The following is an 11434-nucleotide window of genomic DNA, read 5'->3' as shown; positions in this document are numbered from 1 at the left end:
AGTAACAAAAACAAAATTAAGCCAATAATACATGATGATGGGTCAATCTCACCAAATCCACAATTTCCAGATCAAAAGATCATAATTGGGCACACGTTATCTATGGAATGTAAAGAAAAATTATACAACATTTTGGCAACAAATTTAGACGTCTTTGCATGGCAACCGTCTAATATGACTGGTGTTCGAAGGGAAGTTGCAGAACATAGGTTAAATGTGAATCCTAATATACATCCTGTTTGTCAAAAGAAGCGGGGCATGGCGCCAGAAAGAAGCAAATTCCTCTGTGATGAGGTACGAAGTTTGGTGGATGCCAGAATCTTGTGCGGGGTCAAATATCAGACGTGGGTGGTAAATCCAGTCATGGTAAGGAAGCCGGACAACTCATGGCGGATGTGTGTAGATTTCACAGATATCAATAAAGCATGCCCCAAAGATAATTATCCCTTACCTGAAATCGATTGGAAGGTTGAATCATTGGTAAGATATCGATTTAAAAGTTTTTTAGATGCAGCTAAGGGGTATCATCAAATACCTATGGCCTTAAAGGATGAAGACAAAACGGCTTTTCACACGATGGAAGGCATATTTTGTTACAAGAAAATGCCTTTTGGTTTGAAGAACGCAGGAGCAACATATCAAAGACTTATTGATATGGCATTTAAGGATCAATTTGGGCGAAACGTGGAGGCTTATGTAGACGATATGGTTATAAAAAGTCATACTGAAGAAAAAATGTTGCGAGATATACAAGAAACTTTTGCATCTTTGTGAAAAATCAATATGAAGTTAAATCCAAAGAAATGTACATTTGGCGTAGAAGAAGGAAAATTTTTAGGTCATATTGTTACAGAACGAGGTATCAAAGCTAATCCTAAGAAAATTCAAGCAATTGAAGAAATGACGTCACCGGCCAGCAAAAAGACGTTCAAAGGTTAAATGGATGTTTAGCAGCCTTAACAAGGTTTTTATCCAAAGCAGCTAAAAAGTCGCTTCCATTCATGAAGGTGTTAAAAAGTTGTCTAAATAAAAAATATTTTGTTTGGACGGCGGAAGCCGAAGATGCATTCCAAGAAGTCAAGCAATTGTTGAAAACATTACCTACATTAACAACGCCAAGAGAAGGAGAAACTTTGATTTTGTATTTAGCTGTCTCAAAAGAAGTAATTAGTTCTGTCTTAATTGCAGAACGGAATGGCGTACAAATGCCTATATATTTTGTGAGCAAAGTATTACAACTCAGTGAAACAAATTATCCACCAATTCATCACATGGTTTATGCCCTTGTGCATACTGCACGACATTTACAAAGGTATTTTCAAGGTCATCCTATTTTGGTGTTAACAGATCAACCGTTGAAGCAAATACTCTGGCGTCCAGAGTCATCTGTCCGACTAGCGAAATGGGCCATCGAGTTGGGCGAATATGAAATTAATTTTGCTCCCAGAAATGCGGTGAAAGGACAAATATTGGCAGATTTTCTTCTGGAAACAAATGAAAAAGTGGAATATGATAATAAAATGGCACCACAACAACATGTTTGGTAACTGCACACTGATGGGGCCTCAAGTGAAGAAGGAACAGGTGCAGGACTGGTTCTAACAAGTCCAGATGGGGAAGAGTATACTTATGCATTGAAATTTTGTTTTTATGCTTCCAACAATGAAGTAGAGTATGGGGCATTACTCTCCGGCTTGCGCATAGCAGTAGAAATGGGCATAACAAACTAATGGCATATGTTGATTCTCAAATTGTGGCTCAGCAAGTTAATGGAACATTTGATGCAAGAGATACATCAATGAGGAAATATGTAAAGTTGGTAGAAGCAATTTCAAAAAAATTTGATAACCTTGAAGTCGTGCAAATCTCTCAAAATAAGAACAAGAAAGCTGAAGTCTTAAGCAAGTTAGCTACTTTAACCTTTGATCATTTGCACAAACGAGTGTTTGTTGAGGAACTTAAGGAAAAATCAATACATGAAAAACCAATCATGGCAATAGTTGAAAATGCTAAGGAAACTTGGATGACTCCATATTTGAGGTATTTACACGACGGAGGACTATCCGTTGATAAGACAGAAGCCAGAAGGATAAAAGTAACGGCGCCAATGTATGAAGTAGTTAATGGTACTCTTTATCAAAAGTCTTATAATGGTCTGTTGTTAAGGTGTTTAACCAATGATGAAGCATTGAAAGTAGTCAAGGAAATGCATGAAGGAGTTTGTTCTCAACACTCCGGCTTCCGTACTGTAGCATCACGGATTATGCGATAAGGATATTTTTTGCCTTCTCTCTATCGAGATGTTGCGGAGATAATAAAAACATGTGATAATTGTCAGAGGCACGGGACCTTTTAGCGTCTTCCGAAGTATGACTTGATACCAGTGTCATCCGCTTGGCCGTTCTGCAAATGGGTGATTGATATTGTGGGACCATTCAATAGAAGTACTGGTAATGCTAAGTTCTTGGTGGTAGCAATTGATTTTTTCACAAAAATGGGTTGAAGCAAAGGCTTTAGCGAAGATTACAGGAGAAAATGTCAAAAAGTTTGTCTGGCATGATATCGTGTGCCGGTATGGGATTCCGAATGAAATGGTCAGTGACAATGGCAAGCAATTTGCAGAGAACCCATTTCGAAGTTGGTGTGAAGAGCAAGGGATAAAGCAAAACTTTACATCTGTTGCTCATCCTCAAGCGAATGGGCAAGTAGAGGTTACTAACAAAGAAATTGTTGCTGGCATTAAGGCACGTCTGGGATTAAGTAAAACCGGTTGGGTAGACGAACTGTCAAATGTATTATGGGCACACCGGACAACTCCAAAGCGAAGCACGGGAGAAACACCCTTCAGTTTAGTATATGGTACAGAAGCAGTGATACTAGCCAAAATATGTGTTCCAACGCAACGCATTATGGCATTTGATATTGAAGCCAATTCTGAAGCGTTGAGGGAAAATCTTAACTTGTTGGAGGAAATAAGATTGATGGCCGCCATCCGGCAAGCAGATCACAAACATAAGATGGCAAAATATTACAACAAAAAAGTGAAGCATACACAATTTGAAGTTGGTGATTTGGTGTTACGAGATAATGAAGCAAGCAGGCAAATTAAATTTGGAAAACTGGCACCAAAATGGGAAGGACCTTATAAAATCACAAAAGTAAATCAGAATGGGTCATACATGCTTGCTGCGCCATCCGACGAGCAATATGAAAGAGCTTGGAATGCAATGATTTAAAGAAATTTTATGCGTAGTACTATATGCATGGACAGCTTGATCACCTGTCAAATGCATGAGATATAGTCATGAATGTAAAAATTTCTTTTTGAATATGAATAATAACAATTATTCTTATGGCAATATCTTTCATAAATTTTATCCGGCCAAGAATTTTTTTAGCCCAGGTGTCACATAGCTGTGTGTCATCCCTACCTGCAGAAGAAATATAACCTTTCGGTGGTAGAAGTGAAATCATACTCAAAATGGTTGTATCAATAGTGAGACATGTAGAACTCACTAAAGCATCGAAGCGTTAAAGCGAATCTACAAATGTCATGACACAAAATTTATACACAAAAATACAAAGCAAAACGGATAATGGACTATGGCGTCCGGCAAACTATTTGAAGGCAAAGATAATTCGCAACTTTTCCTCATAAGTTTCATGACGGAAAGCGTATAACGGAAAATATGATTTCCATATTAGAAGGCATAGTGGTTGCAAAGTAAAATATCAATATCATTGTACATTATTAACTCAGAATGTGTTAATAAACTAAGACATCTTTATAGCAATAACATCAAATACAATATTAAAAGTTATGCAAGGCATATATACATGAAAGCATAATATTTCATTCATTTTGAGGGGTATAATTTAATACATCATCAATGGTAACATCTGGATTTTTACAAAGACTTTCAAGATCAGAAAATTTCATATTTTCTATTAAAGCACCGGCTGCGTTAGCTTCTATGACAACATTTTCATTGATCTTTGATGTAATTACTTCAGGCATTGGATTTGGAAGTTCTGGTAGCTTTCTCTTCATAAAATTGAAAAAACTCAACCGTTCAGCAGATGTAGCAAGACGGGTAAACTCACGAATCCTGTGAGATAACGCTTGACAGTTAAAAATATGGTTCACAAGAGCAGGAATCCCAGCAATCACACGTTTTTCATTCTCTTCTTTAGCTTTAAGCTGTTCTTTCAGAACATTATTCTCCTTTACTAGTTCTTCAATCCTGCTCAAGCGTTGTTTTTCTTTGAGTGATAGTTCCTGCACTTGTTTATTAAATTCTCCCCTCTGGGTGCTGCAGTTTAAAAAATTCCTCTTCATTGTATCATAATCCTTCTTTAAGGATGTAGCCACTTGTTCCAGCTGAGTTATTTTCTCCTTTTCAGCGGAAAGTTTCTCACTCGTGATAATTTCATTATTCTCAAATTCGGATAAGCGTTGAGGTCATTCAGCCCAGAAGCAATATTGAGGATAATACTTTGCGCTTTAACCTTCTTAGCATCTGCACCAGATAGGTTATTGAAAAACTGGGATAGTGACGGACATACCATGGCATTCAAGTAACTCATGAAACCCTCATAAGAGTGTGGTGGTCCTTTTAGAAAGGACGAAAGAACATCTGTGTCAAGATTGGGAAGAATAATTTGTTTTTGAGAAGAGCTAGTGCCAGCTTCTTGTTGAACGGATGATGGTACATTTTGACCAGTTCTTCTTCTCTTGGCATTAGGCGGAAGAGTTGCTAGTATATTATCTTGATGTGGTACAGTAGCTGTTGGAGATAAAGGGAAATTGTTACTTATAAAAGAGTTCCAATAAGACTCACAAGACTTCAAAGGTGGCATAATGTATAAAGCAGGGTTTGGATTATAAAATCCACCAGTATTGGGTCTAAAAGAAAACAAATTCAGGTTTTGGTTTAGTATTTCACATAATTCAGTGTTATCATTCTCATTACCCGAGGCACGATGTTCTCTAGAAGCAATTCGATTCATACCTATGTCTATTTCTTCTTCTTCTTCTTCTTCTTCTTCTTCTTCTTCTTCTTCTTCTTCTTCTTCTTCTTCTTCTTCTTCTTCTTCTTCTTCTTCTTCTTCATCTTCTTCTTGTCCCTCCTCCCTTACACCATCCTTTCCACAAATGGGAGTATCGTCAATAATTTTATGTGTGGTAAATTTAAATTGCGAATAAGACTAAGAGCGCATGGCGGTAAGTGGACTAATTTCTGCAAAATTTAAAATAGTCAAAGTGGTTAGTTGGATAAACAAAAAGAAACATGTTATTAGTATACATGGCAAAAATAAACTCTTACTCTTTCTCCCAAGAAGAATACAAGCATAGCCTTGCGTGATATCCCAATCTTCGCTTACGGATGTCAATGATAGCATATATTCCCCATATTTGACATCGTTGATTTGTTCGGCTTTCAGTTTTTTAAGCAAAGCTTTCTCTTTACTATTTAATCTCATAAATGTAATTGATACGGGATGAAAGTATTTACGCCAAAATCGCACAGATGAGTACTTGTTAGAAATTGCATCTTCATTTATGAAGATAAAATAAGCGTGCCAATCATGACAGGGATGATAAAGTGCAGGTCTCAAAAATCCATCGACTTTGCTGATTGTAAACTAACCTTTTTCGTAAGACGATATACGCACCAAAGAGAAAAATATTCAAACATATGGCACTATCTTGCTCGCATGACAGTACATCTCAAATATGAGAATTTTTTGAATAGATGATGGTTCGAATTGGCCAATGGCAACTCCGTAAAACTGACAAACTTCTAAGAAGAATGGTGTAAAGGGCTGTCGCAAACAATAATTGAAAAATGAATAGCCATAGACAGCAACCTTGCCAGGAGGTGGCGAACAAGCTCTAGCATTAATTGAGGGAATTATTGGCTCAGCACCAGCTAATCTTGGAAAATGTTGCAATCGCGGTGCCAAGTATTTGTCATTCACTAAACTACGAGTAGTTGTAACGTCTTTTATGGTCACCATTGAGGTTTTAATGAAACAGGAAGTAAAGAAGATATTAATGGTAAAAGATGAAGATTGGTAAGAAAAAGATGTAAAAGTGAAAGTTCGATTATGGTTGTTTGGCAGTTAAAAAGGAAGAGGGATATGGCAGCTGTGATTGATGGTAATTTTGGGGGTTTTATTTTCAACCACATACGTGTATGGTCAGAATTGATTCGATAAACTCGCCTATTGCTCCCGGGAAACCCAAGAATCGACCTATTTCAAACTTCAAATTTTAAGTTTAATAACTTTAACTTTTTGCTAAAGTTTAAGTCATTAAACTGGGGGACTTAATGGTGTATCCTATCGAATACACGCATAAAGGCATAATATTCGCATGAAATTAGCATCAAGAAAACTGAGAACAACAGTTTTGTGAAATGTTCATCCAGCGTTCTCCACTGTGCAGGTTGCTTCCGTCATGCGTAAGCCCTGAAGGCCGCCTAGCGCTTAAGCCCTGATCGGAGAGCGTCACATCCAGCATAAATATCATATCACGAATAGCAGAATGCAGCATCATCTGACACATGTCCCGAGTACTCCGGTGGATCTATCACTATAAATAGACCCCTTCGGTCGTCATTTTACACATTCAGATACACTGATAATCTGTGACAAGAGATTTCACCTTTCTCTCTCACATAGTATTTTCTTTCACTAGAAGTCATTCGGCTAGTAGCTTAACGCTCAGCGGACAAAGATTGATTAAGCCACCCCACAGATTTCTATTTCTGTTATCCGGGTCTGCAGGGATTATTTCCCGAGGGTAAACATCAATCGGCAACATTCCCCCACTTCTAGCTAGATACTTCTAGTATTTGTGCTGACACACTAAGCCTTACCTCATAAGAAAATAGGTGTTAACATATATCAAAGAAATCGCTTACTTCATAAAGAGTGCATATAATATGGTTAGCGTTACAAAAATTCAAAAGAATGTGTAAATAAAAATAAAAATTTTAAAACTTGAAATGAAGTCGAAGAAGAATCAAACAAGGAATCCAAAGAGTAACAGTAATGTTATCTAGTTTTCAGATTTAATGTAAATGTTTTATATTTGAACTTTTAATGTAAAGTAATTTTAGTTTAATTTTATTGTAACATGCTTTAAGTCCGTTCGATAACCCTAAACCCTGAACCATATACCTCAAATCATATACCCTAAATCCTAAACCATAAACCCTAAACCCTGAACCATATATCTCAAATCATATACCCTAAACCCTAAACCATAAACCTTAAACCTTGAACCCTAAACTACAAACCCTCAACCCTCAACCCTATACCCTAAACCATAAACCATACGCCTTAAACCCTATACCATATACCTTAAACCCTAAACCATAAACCCTAAACCATAAACCCTAAACCGTGAATCCTGAACCCTAAACCTTAAACCATAAACCCTAAACCATAAACCCTGAACCCTATACCCTATACCGTAAAACCTAAACCGTAAAAATCCTAAACCCTACCCGTGAATTTTCTCTGACTATGTGTCACGACCCTACTTTTTCCGTTATCTTTTACCGTTAATTATTTAACGACCGTTAACTGTTATTCGTGCCACGTCATCTCTATGACCTATATTATTATTTTTGTAATAATATATATATTAATTATTATGTGTTAAATGAATGTTTGTATTCATATTTTGAGTTATACGTTTCTACGTGTCGCGGATTTCTATCCGGTGAATCTTTTCGGTTTTCAAACCAACGGTCGAGTTTTTGGGATATTTAAATCCTAATTATTTTAAATATGATATTTTAAGATCATATAATTATATATAGTATTTATATTTATTTTTCGTCGCGTATTCGTTATCTCTCCGAATTTTTAATCGCGTAAGCGTGTATTCGCGTTTCGGGCTTTGTTCGGGCTTCCGGGCCACAAGGAATTTTTCATCGCGTATTCGTTATCTCTCTGAATTTTTAATCGCGTAAGCGTGTTTTCACGTTTCGGGTTTCGTTCGGGCTTCCGGGCCACAAGGAATTTACATGTTAGAGTTTTGGGCTAAGTGGGGCCTACCCCACTATCATTTTTCGGCCAAAGCATCATGGGGGGAGGGAGTAATCCCTTGATTTTTCTTTTTGCAATCCATTTTCTCATTTTCATCTTAAACCTAAAACTTATTTTTGTTCTCTCCTCCCTCTTGCTCCCTCTTGTGGCCATCACCCTTCACACTCACCATCATCATCATCTTGTATCAAATCAAGGCTTGGATCATCCATTGTTATACATAAACGCGTTCTACTAATCATCCTCTACACGATTCTATCACTTGTTTCTCGATTAGGGTATAAACCCTAACCCTACAACTTTTAATTTTTCATTATTTTTCTGTTTTTGATGTCTATTTTAATAGTATGATGATTATTTGTTGTTGTAATGATGTTTGTATTCGTAGAATTACTCAAATACATATATTTTCGATTTGATTTAATTGGGACAGCAGCTTTTTGTTCAATTCTGGATTTGTGACTGATATAAAAGTGAAAATAAAGTAGTTATATGAGTTCCTATCATCAAGACATTAATTTTAGACTCCGGATTCATGTCGTTTCGATTTCCGGAGCCCTAGATATGATTAAAATGGTATTTTATCAAGATTGAAATGTGATATTGATATGAACCAGGTTTGGTCAGACTTTGTGACCATCTGGTGTCTTTAGGGTGTGTTAGTGTGTTAGGATTGATGATGGGATGAAATTTCATGTTCGGGTCATCTAAATCCGAGCCACGAATCACCCGTTATGGCTAAAACACGTTTTTGAATGAATTGAAGTTTCAAAGTGGTGTAATGGCTGATCATCACGACTTGGGTACTTTTCTTGGTGTGTTCTTGAGTGCATCAATGTGTCGGGTGGTTTGATTAGGCGGAGATATATATAAGGCTCGGCGAAAACCGACACCCGGGGCTCAAGATACGACCCGATGAACTTTTGATTTAAAACTTATGGTTAAAAATTAAAACTTATGATATAAATAATGAAGTTCATTATCATTTAATTACTTATGATATAAAAAGTAATTATTATTATTTAAGACTTGTGATATATATTTATTATATCATTTAATTATTACTTGTGATTTAAGTAACATTTTAATTAAACTTATGATTAATAATACTCTTATTATTAATGGAAAATACTTATGATAAGTATTAAACTATTATTATGAAATTATTATAATAAGACTTATAATAAGGATTAAATAATTATTTAATTATTACAAGGCTTAGTTATTATTTAATTATAATTTAATTATTAAATACTTATGATTTAATGATTATAATTAGAAACTTATGATATGATTAATAATTCATTATTAATTAATAATACTTATGAGATGATTTAAAATTTATTATTAATTAATAATACTTATATTATGATTAATATTTAATTAATTAATTAAATACTTATATTATATTAATTATATCATTTAAACTTATACTAACTTTAATAATTCATTTTAATTTAATTAAACTCACGTTATGACATAATTAGACATATTTAACTTTAAATAACATTATAACTTACATTGTTATTATAACTTACACTTTTAAAATTTACGTTGACTATGTTTGACCTAGGTTGACTTTTGAGTTGACTTTCAGTTGACTTTGACTTTCAGTTAACTTTTGTTGACTTCCTAATTAAGGAAACTTTCCTAACTTATAAACTTTCCTAAAATAGCAACTTTCTAAATTTGGAAACTTTCCAAAAATAGAAACTTTCCAAAAATAGAAACTTTCCTAAAATAGAAACTTTCCAAAAATGGAAACCTGCTAAAAATAGAAACTTTCTAAAAATAGAAAGTTTGTGTCCGTAAGCTGTTCCAATCAAACCGATTCATGCTGAGTATTGTTCTATGACTACTTGCAACATGTAAAATATCTATCATACTAAGACTTGACCTAAGTTACTTATATATATCGACCTGCTTTATTTATAGGTCGGCGTTGTGATCATTCCTGATCACTGTACTTGTTCGCTTATTTGTGTTGGTTACTTCGTTACTAATAAGGTGAGTTATAGTTCCGTTTTTACATACTTTTCAAAGTATATTTTTGAGATGTGATTACATGCATTTTACTTTATGTTTAGACACGAGTGACAATTAAATATAAATTATTCATTGTGAGTTGGACAAAAATATTCCCTAGTCTGGTAACTGTAATCACTGGTTTCTACTGGTGAACGCGAATCCTACGGATAAATCTATCGGGTTTGACAACCCCATTTCGAGCTAGTCGTGCTAGCAATTTATAATCGGAATGTTTAGTACTTCGTATTTTGTTGTAGATACACTGTCCGGTGTATATCATTTATTGTGTTTGGCAAGGGTAAATAAAGGGTTAAGTGGTTACCAGGTGGCTCATTAATAATGGAATAATGTTTAATGTTTTCTAACATTTTTAAATCTTGTGGTCTAAAGTTTATTCAATTATTTAAACCTATAATTCACTCAACCTTTGTGTTGACAGTTTACTCGCATGTTTTCACAGGTACTTGAGTTTATGTGATGCTTCCGCTGTGTTTAGAAGATTCTGCATGCATTTGGGCAGATTTTAATGAAACAATTTATGAAACTTAAGCTTACATTCTGTTTTTTGATAATTTAAACTTGTGGTCTGTTGACAATGTTTCACGTCAACTTTGGTTAATTAATATGTTGGGTTACTTTTAAACTACATATTTTGGTATGATTTCCTTTTTGGGAAACTTTTGAAATAAAAGAATGCAATGTCGTTTGTTAAATTCATTTAAGTTTGATCAAGCTGTGGGACCAAGTGATGGAGCTGTAGTGACCCGAACTTTTCCATGTTTATATATATTAATTGAGATTGATATTTACATGATTAAATGTTTCCAACATGTTAAGCAATCAAACTTGTTAAGACTTGATTAATTGAAATATGTTTCATATAGACAATTGACCACCCAAGTTGACCGGTGATTCACGAACGTTAAAACTTGTAAAAACTATATGATGACATATATATGGATATATATATAGTTAACATGATACTATGATAAGTAAACATATCATTAAGTATATTAACAATGAACTACATATGTAAAAACAAGACTACTAACTTAATGATTTTTAAACGAGACATATATGTAACGATTATCGTTGTAAAGACATTTAATGTATATATATCATATTAAGAGATATTCATACATGATAATATCATGATAATATAATAATTTAAAATCTCATTTGATATTATAAACATTCGGTTAACAACATTTAACAAGATCGTTAACCTAAAGGTTTCAAAACAACACTTACATGTAACGACTAACGATGACTTAACGACTCAGTTAAAATGTATATACATGTAGTGTTTTAATATGTATTTATACACTTTTTAAAGACTTCA

The 11434-nt window shown here is 34.5% G+C and overlaps 1 protein-coding gene across 1 annotated transcript; it reads left to right on the top strand.

The window, feature by feature from the left end:
* The first annotated feature begins 1729 nt into the window (after positions 1-1729).
* Positions 1730-2272, top strand: LOC139888682 (uncharacterized). Its single transcript, XM_071871677.1, has one exon. It carries the CDS (start codon positions 1730-1732, stop codon positions 2270-2272), a length of 543 nt encoding a protein of 180 aa, XP_071727778.1.
* Positions 2273-11434: the final 9162 nt, after the last annotated feature.

Source organism: Rutidosis leptorrhynchoides, chromosome 2 (genome assembly GCF_046630445.1).
Source record: "Rutidosis leptorrhynchoides isolate AG116_Rl617_1_P2 chromosome 2, CSIRO_AGI_Rlap_v1, whole genome shotgun sequence".
In the NCBI taxonomy this organism is placed as follows: Eukaryota; Viridiplantae; Streptophyta; class Magnoliopsida; order Asterales; family Asteraceae; genus Rutidosis; species Rutidosis leptorrhynchoides.
The sequence above is the reverse complement of the archived record's forward strand: the minus strand, read 5'-3'. Positions and strand labels throughout refer to the sequence as shown.